This window comes from Cladophialophora carrionii, assembly GCF_000365165.1.
Source record: "Cladophialophora carrionii CBS 160.54 unplaced genomic scaffold supercont1.11, whole genome shotgun sequence".
Taxonomy (NCBI): Eukaryota; Fungi; Ascomycota; class Eurotiomycetes; order Chaetothyriales; family Herpotrichiellaceae; genus Cladophialophora; species Cladophialophora carrionii.
In genome coordinates, this window is record NW_008481818.1 from 118602 (window position 1) to 135006 (window position 16405).

Sequence of the window (16405 nt, forward strand, 5' to 3'; positions counted from 1 at the left end):
TCAAAGCCTATGGGGTCCTCAAAGCGCAGGAAACGGTTGGATGCGTGGCGCGACGTGTAACAGGGCCAAAAACTTTCCGTAGCCGGGCATCCGCAGGCGGAGTGTTTGATCGCGTTCGGCCTCGGAGTGGGTCAGCTCCTTCAACAACAGTCAACACTTGAAGATATGAATGGAGAGTTTCGAGGGCGAGGTGATTTCGAGACGGGCCTGGTGAATGATGCAAGGCGACAAGGTCGAGGTACGCTGTTGAAGAGATGGCTGGTTGGGGTTGGTCAACAAGCGCCCTGCGGGTGTGATTTCCGAGCTCAATTGCACGTCGCCTCGGCCACGGAGCGACGACGATGGTTGAGAGGCCGCCGCGGCTAGTAGCCCTGAGGTAGGACACTGATCGCAGGATATCAAGATGCGAATATACAGTGACGAGTTGTGCAGGACAATGGACGAGAAGAGGCAGCCAGAACAGGGATCAAGGAGAGCGGCTGAGGCGACTACCGAAACGCTAGCATAAGAGGAAGCTCAGCCGAGTCGCACTTGGACACTTTCCCCTTGTATCTCTCTGACGCTCTTCATCTCAGACTGGGATGGCCAGCCTCTAGGAGCGTACGATTATCCCGCTCCTTAGGGACAGAAGTACAGTATCAGTCTCTTCCACCCTACGAAATGTCGGAAAGCGAATATGGCCCGGCTGTATCAGCCAGCTCTACCTTAACTACCTCGTCAAAGCACCGGTCCAGTTCCGACTACTCCCTCTAACTCGAGACATTCCCAGTGCGAACAGAACACAAGACTGGTCCAATTTCCCCTTGATGAACAAAGCGTCGTGCGGTGCGTGCTGCATGATTCGATTCGCATTCCATCTGCTTATCGCCACATTCCATGCCTTGCTCAGCGCTCAGCTTCAGCCTCAGCAGGGCCAAAACAACAACCCGAAGTCCGCCCATAATGTACGCATCAGGCGCCGTGTTTGGGAGCACCGAGTAGGCAGCCCAGCCTGTCACACTCTGATCACGTACCCTTTGGCTTTGCATCAAAACACCAAGTTGATTGTCTTGGTCTTTCGAAGTGTTGCCCTTTGGATAAGTTCTCGTCCAGAAGCGTCCTCTCCGCCATTCGCAGAGTTATGATCAACACGATGTCCTCGCAAAGACGCATGAGATTATTAGACTGTCTCCTTCCCCTCATGTTCATGCTCCATTGGGCACTGGCATCGCCCGTCCCTGAAATCTTCTCGCCGGAAGCCGACACCCTCTCTTTTACAGAACTAGCGCAGAAGGCTTTCTTGCGGATCCTGGAACTTGGCTTCATTCGAGGCATTCTGGTTTCCCTCCTCATCCTTTGCGCTCTTGTATGTCTCCTCATCGGCACACTTCGGGTACTGGCAGCCTATCTCCACCATCATGACACCAAATTGTGGGAGACATATGAAGAGGTTCATGCCTGCGCCGATGGTGAGAAAGAAGTTCAAGACGAAGCAGACTGCCGACGAGCCAGTGTGATCGACGAGTGCCAGCCATACAACCTTCAATGTCAGAAGCAAAGCCGCAATTCGAGGTATATCATGGCCAATCCTTCAACGCCAATCACGAAGATCAACGTCCATGCCTTCCCAAGGCGAGCTGCAGTCGTCATGTCACCTTACTCGCCCTCAGAGACGAGGTTCTTGAACCCCATCCGGTCCACTTCGACACCACTCCGATCTGCCTTGACCAAATCTCCACCGTCTTCGAAACGCCTCCCGAGTGCCCGATCCTACCTTTTTGGTCCAAGAAGCACAAGCACAAGCACGTGCTTAACGCCGAGTCCGAAATCCGTCCGATGGGCGGATCAGATTCATGTCTCTATCACTTCCACTCTCGAGATGAGCGTTCGACGACGCCTTGAGGAAGAGCTGCAAGCAGGGACTGAGCCTGAAATCGACCTTGCAACAAGGACGATTGCAAGTCGAAACCGGCTCCGATCTGATGTCTTGGACATTCTGTCTCATCCAATCCACCACGCCGAACCACTTCCAGCCCATGATGCATCTTCGGCAACACCTGCTATCGCAATCGGCGATGGACCAAGCGATTCCAGAGGGGAATCATGCATGCAGCTGGAGGGCGATACGAGCTGAGCTACGTGTACCGTGACCTCCGGTAACAGGCCGCGGCTTCTCGATTCACACCAGAGCCTTTCATTGGCATACCTTTGCGCATTAAGAGCCCCTACCCAGCCGCTGGACGTTTTTCCGCGCGGCCTATTCTAGGATACAGATTACGGAATCTTCCTGTGCATTGCGATACTTGTATAACAAAATCCCTCGATTTCCGACGGCATTAAGTGGGGCACATTGGTCGAGCTTTCAGCACCCAAAGGGAGTATCATCAGAAGGGGTTGCAGTGGACATGAAGTGGACATTCACATAAAGATGGCGAACAATGAACACGGGCCCCCTCTTACGTACACATCCTTACAAACCTTGTTTGAGTCCTGTTGTTTGTTCCGACGGCTTTTTGTGCAATAGAGTGACTACTCTTGGGTCGGGGAGCTAGTTACATCCACCGGAGGGTCAGCCTCTGATGAGCTGGTCCTCATTCGTGTGTGACAAGGTGTCGTCGTATGCTGAGACACGGTATGTTTCCTTCTGACACAAGCAGGCCAGGCTCGAGCGGGATCTGAGCGTCCGCTGAAGCCGGGACAGATACCTGCGTTGCTGGAGTTGATTCGCGGGGATGGACGATGACATGAGGTGGGGTTAAGTAGCTCGCCTCGTACAACCGGCCCGGGGCCGGTGGAGCGAGAAGGGGGAACTTGGGTTGGATATGATACGACGGTTGTTGTAGAGGAAAGGACATGGTGGACACGTCAGAAAATGAGCTCCGGGTCGAGATGGAGATACCTATCGACTAGCCCTAAAAATAACCGCGCTAGACGAATATGGACATGACGTCAAGTCGGATCGCACCGTTAGATCCCAAAGTGGATTTCATTGTGAACTTCCTTCGAAGTAAATCTGTATGAGCTGTGAGGTTGGCGCAACTCAGCTCTTAATACGTGCAGCAATATCCATATCACAGTCTGGAGCTTGCTCAAAGAGACTCAATCATGTGTTGACGAGGTTTTCCCAACAAGGAAGTAGTCGGCGAGCTTTTGGCATACCGGAAGGGTTGTTTCAACGACGAGTTTATGCCCTCACACACTTGCGCACACTTTGCGGTCATTCTCATTTTTGCCTTGCTCCTGTCGCTCTTTTTCCTCGAGGTGCATCTAGACCTGACCAATACTGATCTTTCATTCACAACACCACGTTCGTCCAGGTGCTGCTCGACCCTTCATCCGTACCTCAGTCTCTCCGCAATATCACCAGTGATGGTCAGCGATGTCTCATCCTTCGAAGAGGAAGCTGGTAAGTACTGGGTATAAGTATCGTCTACCATGGGTCTTCGTCACAGTGTTCGCGTTTTCCTGTAACACGAAGATCCAGCAAACGTTCGTTGCACTCAGCCTCTTCCCTTCTCCGGCCGTTCCACGTTCTGATCTAGCCGAATCACACGGACTCTTTGATAGCAACTTCAAAAATGGTCGCTTCACGCTCTTTGATCGTCGCAGCCCTCGCTGGCCTCGCTCTGGGTCTGCCGCATCCAGAGGCTGATGTCGAGAAGAGAGGCTACTACACTTCGACCTATCCTTACACCTCGACCTATGCTACCTCCGTTTGTGAGTCTGCCTTTCTACTCAGGACAGCTCTATAGAATGTGGCGCTGCGATGGTTCTTCCACATTCGGACATGCTGATTGATAAGCAGATCCGGCGTATACCACTTATCCTACAACCACGTACTACCCGACCACGACCTACTCCACTTACTACCCGACATCGACGGAGACGGTCTACTCGACGATTACAGACTACGCCACCGTGACGGACTATGCCACCGTCACAGATTACGCGACCGTCACGGACTACTCTACCGTGACCGACTATTCGACGGTTACAGACTACAGCACCCTTTACAGCACTTTGTACAGCACACTGTACAGCACACTCTACAGCACTGTCTACAGCACAGCCTATAGTACAGCATACAGCACTGTGTACAGCACCGTCTATAGCACCGTTTACCCGTAAGCATCCCTGGGCGATCATATCTCTTCCTCATGCTCTTCTTGACTCTTGCGGCCTGATGAATTGCAAGCTGACTGCCAGCTTCCCGAAGCACTTCGACCTACTCCACCAGCACTTATTACACCCCAACCTACACATCCACGTACAGTTCCGTGTACCCAGCGTATACTTCGACGTACACAAGCAGCTACAGCAGCTATGGGGGATGGTGAAGGGCTGCGTGAAATCCACACAATGCAGCCACCGAATGACGGATGAGGTACGGAGGATCTTTGGGTCGATTTCCATGATTTGAAGGAGGAAGTAATACGCGAAGTCGTCACATTCCTTGGATGTTTCCCGAAAGCATCGGCGTTGTGTATTGTCGATTGCACTATCAAGCGAACATGGGCAAGGGCTGGTGCCAGGATGACGAGACGGTCCTTACTCGAACACAGCAGACACGCACCCTAGATACGCTCCTTACTAGTAATACAGAATCTTGCGTAGAAGAGGTTTTGACCCGCTCTACATATCTTGGTCGACCCGGTTTCTGTCAGAAGCAACAGGTAGATGGCGTGAATCGGCAAAATACATCACATCGTCGGACACGCAGAGGATCAGCGTGGAAATGTACCGGTGGTATGGAAGATCCCTATCCCCCATCAGACCAGACCAAGGCGTCTGCGCCATTAGAGTTGCGACTTCTCATCGATGATGTCGACTAACTGTCGTAGTGAATCCCGCCTCTCCGTTTTCGTCACCTGCCGTATCGGCCACTCCTGCCGGTCCCAACTCTGCTCATCTGTGGGGACTCGGCATACTCCTTGTATCCATCGTCCCACTCCTGTACCCGTCTCCTGGAGCTGCTGCGTTCTGGCAACCCCGAAGCTCGGCTGTTAGCTCGTCTGCCTAGTCTGCTCTGCTCCCTCCCCTGTCTCAATCTCTCGATTTCCCTTCGGCTGGCTCCGCCGTTGTTCACTCTGTCGCTCCAGATGAGATGCTTCGGTTTGCCGGGGTAGACTCCCTTGCGGACTTTCCGCTTGCGGTTGAAGTAAGTGAGCGAGATGTAGAAGCCGTGAATATGAGAGGGGATGACGGCCAGGATGAACATGACACAATTAAAGATGAAATCCTCGTTGGGGCCGGTGATCATCATGACGGCGACAGGAGGAAAGAGGATGTTGAGAGTGGCTATGATGAGGCGTTTGAAGAGTGGTATCCTCATTTTGGCGTGTTAGGATGCTGCTGTCTGAGGGTGCCTTCTACACCACTCTTCTAGACCTCGACCGTGTACCAAATCTGGCGATGCGGGCCAATTCAATTGATAGAAAGCTTTGGCAATTGTGACAAATCTTCGGGTTTGGGGTAAATGGATCAGGGGAAGGTAGCAACTGACGGTCAAGTCTTCCAAGGCATTCTTCTATATAGAATGAAATGTCGCGTGCGGGCGGCTGCATCATCATATGTATGCTCCTCAGCCGTCAGACTGTGGCGGTGCACACGGTTTATCTTTCATTTTCACGCAGGGCTCTGACAGCTGCTTACCCAGCGAGGAAAAGCATCTACTGCAGTATGCACGTCCTGCAAGAAAAACATGGCAAACGGAGCCGTTGGATACGAGGACGTTATGATCGACAGCGTTGATGAAGTATGTAAAGCCAGCCAGGGACCACGACGTCATCTCCCTCCTGGGGACGAAGATGGCACTGGCCAATAACGAAAGGGGTTGACAGCCACAAATGTGGCGTCCAAGACGAGATCTGACCAGTCCATCGTTCCACACTCGCAGCCGGCGAGCGGTAGAGAACATTGCGCGCCGCCTGATCGGGCATATTAAGCAGGACGAAGTTCCTTCGGGTTGGCGTTGTGATACTGTGTACATTAGAGGATACGGGCTTTTATACATTGACAGTGTAGTACATGAAGCGCCGTTTGGTGCCTCTACCGGCTGCCCGTCACGAGCAGGACTGCACTTCCAAGCTGCCGTCTGATATCCTCGTTGTTCACATCATGCGTATCCTCCACCTCCCCCCACATGTCTGTCTGCCATCTCACCTCCAGATTTGAGGCTTCGGCGGCTTCGTGAATGCCAAACCGCGGCTCGCCGCTGTCCCGCTGCATGTCCCGAAACTCTTCGCTCCATTCGATCAACAATCGAGCCCCGATTAGGAGGCTCTTTCCTGCCAGTACCGCCCGTTCCAGAGCCGCCAGCTCGTATGCAGGGAGCCCGGCGATCCAACCCTTGATCACATTCCTCGTGGACTCATCCTGCTTGGTGGGCATGATGCTGTTTTCATCCAACACGGGCTTGATGTCGACACCGGGCCAGACTGAAGTACTCAAGAAGCTTATGATCGGCTTCGCCGTCTTTATCTGGACCTGTCTTAATGACTCTGGTCGCCCGGTCTGCATTTCCAAAGGTGATGTTGACTTTGTTTCGGGTGCCCAGCACAGTAATGTGTCCGTGTCCAGGTACCGTAACATAGTTGTGGTGATTTCATTTCGCACCGTAGCGTCGCCCCTCGCCTCTGCCTCGAGGATGTCTTGCGCCCGCGCAGCTATTGAGGTCATAGGGATGTTATGATTCTTCAATGCTTGTTGTGCCGACTCGAGCATGTCCCATTCAATGGCGATCGCATGTGCAAGGTGTGGCTTCGATCGAGGGATGGTGAGAATTGACTTTGAGGGTGTTCTGACCGGTCTCTTGTCTAGAAGAATTTGATAGCCCTCTGGAGCTTCTGTGACGTGCACATCTTTCCAGAATCTTTTCTGCAGAGGCTTGGATTTGCTTCCCGGTTGACTTGCCGCGCGCAGCTCTTTCCCTTGCTTGAGCATTTCTGCTTTCCGCCGTCGCTCTTCAACGCGATCTCCATACTGTGGGGATGTTGGGACAGGGGCGCTCGGAGGAGGTCCGGTGGCCGTGATGGGGAGAGCAGTGGCGCATCGTGAGGTCGACGATGATATCGATCGAATTGCAGAGGTTGCCAACCTTCCACGCGACGGCTGCGATCTCGGAATCAAAGCAGCTATTGATGCTGTCCTTATTGATGATGGACGCATATTGAGCGGGTTGTGTGATATGGTGCAATGGATCAAGAGCAGTAGAATCTTGAGATCGTGTTGACAAGGCGAAAGACGTTACGGAGTTAAAAAAAGCCGAGCTGAATATCGCCGGCCGCCATTCATTGAGCTTCCATATGAATCAGCGCTGAAGATTACGCGGTAGCACACTTTTCTGTTGCTTCCATGATAATGTCAACAACACCACGCAGCTATCGCCCACAGTGCCATCAATCGAAGTTGAATAAGGCATCGGTGATCTTTGATGCCACTTTCCGCGCGTGTTTCAAAGCCTTCTGGACGATGCGGCCATGTAAAGATACACTCCAGAACGGGAAGATGTATCCTTGACCAATGAAGTTCCAAGCAAGCGCGTATCGCGCCCTTCGAGAATCAGCATTGTCAAGATTGACGAGCTCAGGCTTCACGGCGATTTCAAAGGTGATTGACTTCGTGCTTCGACGTTTCTGATACAAGAGGGGTTTGAGGAGTTGGTGTTTCATTTTGTCTGTCACCGAATTCATTCAGTGTTCAGACATATTGTCGAATCTAAGCAAGAATCGTAAGGCAACACCCATGCCTTCCCGGTCCATCAACATTATCAACGTGCCCTCCGACGTCGGGTCGGTCTATTCGGGCAAGTCCCGAGCCCCAGGAGCATTCAAAACCGCCGGCCTCCAGGACAAACTGGCTGCTGCGGGCTGGCAAACGACAGTGTCGACCGCCTTACCACAGGGACCAGCGGGATGGACTTCTAGCACACGTCAGCCTAATGGAGCGCGTAATGAAGCAGAAACCGTGAAGGCCTGTAACAAGGTCCGAGAAGCTGTTGGCAATGCTCTTGCGGCCGACGAAGGTGGAAACGGGCGCCCGCCACCATTTCAGCTGATCCTTTCTGGCGAATGTCTGTACTGCCCGGCCATACTGTCGGCCTACTGGGAACGTTTCAAAGGAACGACGAACCGCATTGGGATCGTCTATATGGACGCTGATTGCGACCTGCATACGCCAAGCGAACCCAGCTCGTCCGGAAACATCGCCGGAATGACACTCACACATCTGACCCTACGTGAAGGTGCTCTAGAAAGTATGAGAGTGTTTTGTCGACCCGATGGCGCTGGAGTCGTGGACAACCGCAACATCCTTCTCTTTGGCTTGAATATCAATTCACCCGCCAACAAGCGAGAGCACCTGGGTTACCTGTTCGACCATGGCTTCCGCGTGACTACCTCTCAGTTTGTGCACAGAAATCCAGTAAAGGAAGCAAAGGCCGCATTGGAATGGATGGAAGACAAGGTCGACTACATCCTCGTCCACTTAGATGTGGACGTGATTGACCCGGGACTCTGTCCATTGGGCAATGTACCAAACTGGACAGGCTTGAGTTTCGAGGCCACCATGGCGGCATTCAAGACATTCCTGAGCAGTGACAAAATTGTCGGGCTCAGTATTGCTGAGGTAAATCCGGATCACGATCCTGGGCTGCGGATGACAACTGAGCTCGTCGACAATATCGTTGATGGTCTCCTAGGATGACGATGCACCCAGTGGCTTAATGGCGCAGAATCTAATGCAATCGACCGAGCTGGTCAGCCAGCAGGTCATGGACACAAGGCTGAGAGCTCGAATATCTTGGGCGCCAACGAATGTGGACATTCACCGACGCACGCGATGAAGTAGTGGAAATCGACTTGTATAGCTTGTATAGTTGCACCTTGATATTCTGCTAGGCTACACCATCGCTACGGAAGTGCTACATAGAATAATTGTCAGATCCCACCATTGCCACCGGTTGTTCGAACAGCGTCGTTAGGCGTCCTGCTGGAACCACATAGCCCCTTTTCGCCTTCTCTAGCTCTGACACGAACCCTTGTCAATTACGACCTAACGATGGGCTCGGCACTGATCTGATCTGAACTAATTACTCAACACCCACCTGACCTCTTAGTCGCTGGGCTGTCACGTTTGTGCATGAAAAACGACTAATAATCTGAGAATTATCGCAGTGTTCCAAGCTACGGGGAATGGAGCTATCGCCAATATATTGTGATGAGAGTCCGTCGCGGGTTCAATGCCAGAGAACTCCTCTCGTCCTTAACTTCAGAGTCGCGAACATATCAGTATCGGCCTCTCCCGTCAGCAAGATCTATCCGCCTGCTCGAAGTCCACCCTCTTCTTCCTTCCTCTGATGGTAGTGGAAAGATCGCAGTCTCGTTGAGCACACACAACGTCGACGATGCGCCTCCATTTCAAGCACTGTCTTACACTTGGGGCTACCCACTCATCCCAGAGTCGAGGCCCGCGAGGAGCAGCACCTGGCGTCGTCTAGCTTTTCTTCAGCGCCTGCAGGCTCGAAGTGTGCTCGAGAATGACGGCCGAGCTGGATCTGTCACCAGTAGCAGTGCGTCTGCGTCGCCTGCGTCCACATCCGGCAGTCACTCATCGCTGCTGCGTATCAAACTCACGCAGAATATGCCATGCTTTCCCGTCAAGTGTGATGGGAGGAATCTCCGCGTCACTGCCAATCTTCACGATGCGCTGGCCATGCTGGCCCGCACCCACCCGCATCTGCATGATGAGTTTCCCAGGAGGAGGAACTTCTACTGGGTCGATGCACTGTGAGTTCTTCTTTCCTTCGCGTAGCAAGTGCTGTCTGTGCAAGACTCTGTTTCTACACAAGTGGAATCAATCCCTTCAGGTTTCCAAGGAGGCGAACTGGGCAATCTTCGAGACTACATTGACCAGAACAAATGTCGTCTATCACGAGGCTCTCTGACGAGCATTTTCCCACACTGATATTCTGCTCTCCCTTACCTTTAGAAGAAAGTTGTGACGTTGGCTTCCTCCATATGAGTTGTCCTATGATCCCTATTTGAGACCGCGAGCACTCTGTCATTCTTACACAGTCCTTCAAGGTCCTACTTCGCGTTTCCTAGGATCCGGCGCCTTCGGTGTTTATGCCTACTGACGCATTGCGCAGGTGTATTGATCAATCCTCTCTTACAGAGAGGAATACTCAAGTTTCGTTGATGTCGGACATCTTTCGGACGGCCCAAGGAGTCACTGTATGGCTCGGAGAAGAAGATGAATTTACGCCGGACGCCTTTACCGTGATTGAGAGGATTGCGAGGATTCCCAGGGCAAAGTGGGCGGACATGTCGTACACGGGCTTCTTTGACCCCAAAGGATCTTGCTATCGCGGTACCGGCGTCGAGCCGTTGACCTATCGCAACTGGTTGGGGTTCATTGCGTTTACGAATCGGCCCTGGTTCAGTCGATCCTGGGTGGTCCAGGAACTAGCACTGGCGCGGAAGGTAAGCGTTGTCTGCGGCAGTCGAACGTTGCCCTGGGAAAATCTGGCGAGGACAATCGAGTTCATCCGCGCAACGAGGTGGTACCACCACCTTTCGACCGAGAAGATGCGACATCTACGCGAGCTCAATCGATGTCGTGGCGCGTACCAGAAATTTCTCGCAAGCAATACCAATTTTGGCTTGGAGCCCGTGTATCTGAACAGCACGCGGAACGCCCTCCAGGCATACGAGAAAGGAGGGAACAGAGGAGCGCCTTCGTTGAGAATGCTGATTGATACACATCGTCACACCAATGCAACTGACCCCAGGGATAAAGTGTATGCATTTCTCGGCCTCGCGAGCAGGACATCTTCATCAACAAACCAAATCGAGCCCAACTATGAGACTTCGACCCGACAGGTCTACATTGATGCGGCCTGCTCATTGCTGCGAACCTATGGAAACCTGTATCTCTTGTCACACGTGCAGGATCGCTCCCTGACAAAGACCAAAGGCCTGCCATCTTGGGTCCCAGATTATTCTGTACCGCTCTCACCATACCCTCTCGACTTCCGGGGACGCTGCAACTGGTCGGCGTGCGGGAATATGAAGTGGATGCCGCCGAAAGACGTGACGACGCTGGACCGAGGTCTGCTGCCTGTCCAGGGGTTTCACATTGACACTATTTCTGAGACGGCCATCATGCCATACGAAGCCACCGACGCAGGGGAGCCATGGGCCAGCATTGTGAATATGGTATCGAATCTTCCCAGTCCATATCCGCTCCCTTCGCTCAAAGGCGCTCCGATATCGCGCATCGATGTGCTTTGGCGGACGCTGACAACAAACACATACGCTCGTCAACATCCCGCTCCTCTTGAATGTGGCGCCCTGTTCATCGACTACATCCTGAACCTGCAAATCCGACACCGTCTGCGGCCTTGGTCGTCTAACGATTCAGAATTTCAACCGCACTCGACTCCGCTCTCTGTGCTCACAAATCCCGACTGGCGCAGTCTTATAGAGTCGGAGCCAAACGACTCGCCGTACAATATCTCCGTTTACCGAAGGCGTCTGACGGCATTGGTCGAGAACATGCTGTCCTCCAATTCCTACACCCCAATTGATCTCGCGCAACTGCACCATGACATCGAGAACGGCTCGGGCAGAATGCGGCGCCTGTTTCGAACAAGTGGTATGATGCTCCTCGGTACCGGGCCCAAAGCGCTCCGCGTGGGTGACGAGGTCTGGATCCTCGGTGGGGGAAGGGTGCCGTACATTCTTCAGCCGGTCACAGTCAGGGAGGGGACGGGGACGAGCCCAAAGAGGCAACATCGTCTTGTGGGGGAGGCGTATGTACATGGTTTGATGCATGGTGACCCGGCTCGGTTTGGCCGGGACTTGCAGTCAACTGTGTTGATATGAGCCTCGCCATGATCTTTGTTGCCAGTTCCCCAGACTCGAGTGATTGCAAGCATTGTTGCTGTGTACAGGGCCCCTCTGGGTCATGCATGCATTAAACCAGGTTGTAAAGTAGACTCTTCGGAATGTGTATATTTACTAAGAATCGACAAGTCAGCGTAAATCGTGTAACCCGGGCCAAACGTGGTCATAGAAGTGCACATTGAGACATCAGACATGGTTGAGAAGTTGGTTGACTGGTTGTTTTAGGCATTGCGTGCGATAGCCCAGGGTTGAAGACATGACCTTCGACCACCGAATCGTGACGCTAATCTGGCCCCAGCTGCCTCGTCATATAATCGCGCGTGAAAGAGAGAGAATGAGGTAACACTCACCACGGGGCAGGCAGCATGTGACGATGAAAAACTGTCGTCGCGGATTTCCTGCTGTAGACCAGCTTCGAGGTTGAAGGACCGGCGACGGCAGAAGCTCAACTCCCTCCCACTCTAGCCCTTCGTTTCCTCATCTCTTCCACCTTCCTCTTATCCTCGTCAAACCTCTTGACCATATCCTCCTGCACCAATTTCCTTCGCTCCCTCATCTGGAAGCGGTAGAAGTCCTCCAATCCTTTAGATTTCTCTTTCTGCCTCTCCGCAACCTCCTTTGCCTCATCCATACGCACACTGCCCCTCGAGCCGCGCGTGACCGTCACAAAGCCGTCCTCATCTGGCTCGGCGCGTTTCCGTGCACTCTCTCGAGAGCGCGACTCCTCGAGAGCCGAGTAAGCAGTCATGTATGCGTTTACTGATCTGAGGAGGTCTTTCCGCGACGGGAACTGCAGTTTTTTATGGCGTTCACACCGTGCCAGACCCAAGGGGGTGGTGGTGGTGGCATCGGGACGAGCCTCCCATAAGATCGGTGTGCCTCGTTTCGCGGCGCGGCGGGCGCTTTTCAGACTGAGCTCCATGCTAGGTCGGTCCACGAAGACAACGACAGCAGTCGCACCGCTCTCGTGGATCTCAGTGTCAAACACCTTCGGCAAAGAATGTGTGTCCAGTCCCGCCTCTAGTTCTTCCACCGTCTTTCTTTTGCGCTTGCGACTTCTCGCGGCGGGCGCATGGCTCTTGTCCGACGTCGCCGTATCTGAGAAGTGGACCCTCTCGACCCGCCCTCCTTCTAGTTTTGATGCGAATAGATCTTTCAGTAAAGGCGCTGTCGTGGAAATGGGGATGTTGACGAGGAACAATGACCGTGGCGCGTCTTCTTCAGGTATTTTGGGGTCGTGCGGCTTGAGGTAGAGGTAGTGTATGGCTTCTCGAGGAAAGGCGTCTGTCTTTGGTAGACGGAGGGGAAGAACTACAAAGCCGCCTAGTTCGCGAGGTGTTTGAACCATTGTAGGAGGTGGTGGGTGTTGAAAGAAGAGGTACAACGGGGCTTCAGTCAGCCAAAAAAAGTCCTATCTCGTACCGTCTCGTATGTTGGAGATAGTCGGCAGTGCGGGGATCACTCAGCCTTGAATGTCAGTACATTTCACCTGACTGTCATTTCTTGTCACGACGAGGCTGGAAGTGGCTCCAACCAAATACCCAGGCACATTCTTGGACATCGCGACAATTGGCGCCATGTAATCTGCCGTTTGATACTGGAGGGATCCTGGTTACTCGAGGCCCAGGGCGATTCTACTTGGTTGCCTTGCGGGGAATAACATCGCTCCATGACATTGTGCCTGGAAGACGTACCGTCGAATGCAAGTGTACAACCGCCAGTAGAAGTAGGAGAAAGAAAGCGCCCTTGATGCACAAGTTGTAGGCCCAGATTAAGAGGGCCATTGTCTTTATATTGGTCCTTGCGCACTCTAGCCCATCAGTGTTCTCAATCATCCATCATCTTCCACCCAAGAGTTGCTCTTAGCCTCGCCCGAGGGCTTGTTGGGGACCGACTCAATAGCTTATGTTGCGCGAGACGCCGTCATCTTGATGTCGTCGACAGGATATCATATCATACAACACATTATAGAATAAAGTTTATCATAGCTGTTGTCATCCTCAGGATGCGACAGACTGATTCGTTCCAGATCCCCAGTGATTGATGGCAAGGTCGATGACGGCCTTTGAATCTATTCCATTCAATGGTATTGTTGTCAAGGTTCAAGGCCGTGAAACTTGCGGAGGCGTCAACATGCGTCTACCTGTTTATCCTTATCCTTTTCTCTCTCTCTGACCGCACCCTCTTCGCCCTTGTTGGGTAACGGGTATGGGCTAAAATCGCGACTGCTGGTAGAAAAGCTTGATTGCACCGGAGGGTGCTTTTCCCCGTTGCTAGGCTTGGTCTGTTGCGGAGGGAAATCGTGATTGTTCGGTATGGGCGTGCTCATAGAACTCGGTTCGGTTGAGACAGGACTGACAATCTCGTTCATGATCCCGTCACCGTCCAGCGTTACGGAGTTTAAGCCATGCAAGCCGCCCTCAATGTCCCTAACCAGGCGCACGAACTCTTCTGGCACAAGTCCACTTTCGCCTGTCCGAGGGTCTTCCGCCACCAGCCAGCCCTGACCATGTCGATAAGACACTAGGATTATCTGACCTTCTTTGAGCGGTAACTCATTTTGGTGCTCACTCTCGAAATCAAACAGTGCAACAGCCTTGCCGTGCATTTCCTCGTCAGGGCTAGCAATGGTGAACGAGTAGTCCTTGGAGAACCGTGCATCATCATCAGCGTCTGAAGATTCATCTTCCGACACATGCTCCTCGGGGCTGTAAGGAGACGGATTCCGCTGTAAAGGTTTGGCGAAGTTCGAGTCGCGATGTTGTGGTCCGTAAGCAAATCGCAGGGCAGTGTTGTCTAGTGTCTCAACGGCTTCGCCAGGCCCGTCTTCAGGGTGAAGGGAGCCGCCGACCAGGAACCCGCGATTGGGACCTGCTGCTCCAGGGGATCGCCCGCGCTCGTTGGACTTTCGCTTTTTATGGCGACTGGTGGTAACAATGGGAGATTGAATATCTTCGTCCTCACTGTACGGTGGCCCATCGTCCTTGAAGCTCATTGCAGGTAACCGGTCCCTGCTGAACCCACCAATATTCGTTTCTGTGATCCACGGAGGCGCCGACCATGGTCCTCTTGTATCTTCCCATGTCGATATGGCGGGATCTGACAGCCTCCGTGACTCGCTGGCCGGTGTTGACAGGCCCGACGAATTAGGAGGGGGTCCGTAGTGTAATGGATGTGAGGTAAAGTATGCAAAGTCTCGCACGACGGTATAAGGTAGACTCGAGTGGAAGGCAGGAAAGACATGCGACGCCGGCCGAGACTGGGGTTGATATGAAGCCTTGGAGTTTGTGGAGAAGGACGACATCCGCCTCTCAGCATATGAAGTTGGTCTTTGTGCACTCGTCCGTCGCGGAGTCGGGGTAGTGGTAATCAGAGGAGGGAGTTGAGGAGGAGAAGAGGTTTGCGCTGCCAAAGGAGGAGACATGGTGGGAGGTGAGGCCGTGATGGTGGCCATGTTGACAGGAGGAGAGGTAGACCCGTCGCCAGACGTCGATGGCAAGCAGGAAGAAGCCCGAACAAAAAGAATAGGAGGGCTGAACTCGGCGGTCGAGGCGCGTCTACAGCCACGAGGGCAGCGCGAGGGGCTTCGAAAGGCGGGCGGCTAATTGAGTGCCAAAAGTACCAATGGTGGCGGTGTATCTGGATGACCGGCCAACAGCGCGCGCTTATGAGGGAACAAGGTGGAATGAAAGGATGGAAGTCGCAGACCCGTGAAGAAGCGAGCTGCAGGCGCTGTAGATGGTGCCGATCAGAGAATTGTAGAAAGAAGAACGAGAACAATTCTCCCCAGACGAGCAATTAGGCGAGGCGAGAAAGGCGAGAGGGCAAGAAAGACGCCAGGTCTAAATATAGAGTCAATGCCGCAGAGAGAAGATTAGAAGAGCAGCCGAGTCATGCAACGGCGCATTATGTTCAGGTGGTCAGCGCAGTGTCAGGAATCGCGGGATGAAGAACAGGAAGCAATCGAGGTAAGCGGTGAATAGGAGTCACCCAGGATCGATGGAATTCATCGAGATAGCCTGGTTGCTGGGGGAAGCCACCATGGATTGGAAGTTGTACTGGGTAGGTGGTAGAGAAGCCCGCCGGTTAAGGCTGGCAGTGTGAGACCAACCATGAGCCATCAACGGCTCCCCACAAGTGTTTCAGGTTGCCGAGTCAGGCCTAGGCAAAGACGAGCTTCGCATTCCCTGGAGTTGCTTAGATCGCGTATCGGGGTGAAATTCACTCACCACCGACCTCGACATCGATATCGGTATCGCACACGCTATCAGTAAAATTCGGCAGAGGTCTCAGAGCCAGCTACATTTTATCGTTAGATGAAAAGCACGTCTCTCTCTGCGCGACGTCGTTCTCATGTTGCATCTGCGTCAATCTCCCGTCTCCTAGACCCATATTGATGGCAAGTTACTTCCCACTCACTGCATGCTTTTTCACTTTCTTAATGTGATGATCACCATATTGGAGCTGTCCTAGTTCATGCTGCGGACAATCATTATACGCATTCTCAAACATCTGAACCG

At 53.0% G+C, this 16405-nt stretch overlaps 7 protein-coding genes across 7 annotated transcripts; 3 read left to right on the plus strand and 4 right to left on the minus strand.

Moving 5' to 3' along the window:
• Positions 1–1180: 1180 nt before the first annotated feature.
• On the plus strand, positions 1181–2113 carry G647_09773 (uncharacterized protein; the record flags this gene model as incomplete). The annotated part of the gene is made up of 1 exon (XM_008725766.1): positions 1181–2113. The coding sequence occupies one exon, from the start codon at positions 1181–1183 to the stop codon at positions 2111–2113; it is 933 nt and encodes a 310-aa protein (XP_008723988.1).
• A 2730-nt stretch (positions 2114–4843) lies between these two features.
• G647_09774 (uncharacterized protein) lies at positions 4844–5311 on the minus strand (the record flags this gene model as incomplete). Its single annotated transcript, XM_008725767.1, has 1 exon — positions 4844–5311. One exon carries the CDS (start codon positions 5309–5311, stop codon positions 4844–4846), a length of 468 nt encoding a protein of 155 aa, XP_008723989.1.
• Positions 5312–6027: 716 nt separating this feature from the next.
• Positions 6028–7146, minus strand: G647_09775 (uncharacterized protein; the record flags this gene model as incomplete). The annotated part of the gene is made up of 1 exon (XM_008725768.1): positions 6028–7146. One exon carries the CDS (start codon positions 7144–7146, stop codon positions 6028–6030), a length of 1119 nt encoding a protein of 372 aa, XP_008723990.1.
• Positions 7147–7722: 576 nt separating this feature from the next.
• On the plus strand, positions 7723–8682 carry G647_09776 (uncharacterized protein; the record flags this gene model as incomplete). Its single annotated transcript, XM_008725769.1, has 1 exon — positions 7723–8682. The coding sequence occupies one exon, from the start codon at positions 7723–7725 to the stop codon at positions 8680–8682; it is 960 nt and encodes a 319-aa protein (XP_008723991.1).
• Positions 8683–10175: 1493 nt separating this feature from the next.
• G647_09777 (uncharacterized protein) lies at positions 10176–11864 on the plus strand (the record flags this gene model as incomplete). Its single annotated transcript, XM_008725770.1, has 1 exon — positions 10176–11864. One exon carries the CDS (start codon positions 10176–10178, stop codon positions 11862–11864), a length of 1689 nt encoding a protein of 562 aa, XP_008723992.1.
• Positions 11865–12330: 466 nt separating this feature from the next.
• G647_09778 (uncharacterized protein) lies at positions 12331–13233 on the minus strand (the record flags this gene model as incomplete). The annotated part of the gene is made up of 1 exon (XM_008725771.1): positions 12331–13233. The coding sequence occupies one exon, from the start codon at positions 13231–13233 to the stop codon at positions 12331–12333; it is 903 nt and encodes a 300-aa protein (XP_008723993.1).
• Positions 13234–14013: 780 nt separating this feature from the next.
• Positions 14014–15339, minus strand: G647_09779 (uncharacterized protein; the record flags this gene model as incomplete). Its single annotated transcript, XM_008725772.1, has 1 exon — positions 14014–15339. The coding sequence occupies one exon, from the start codon at positions 15337–15339 to the stop codon at positions 14014–14016; it is 1326 nt and encodes a 441-aa protein (XP_008723994.1).
• Between the last annotated feature and the right edge of the window lie 1066 nt (positions 15340–16405).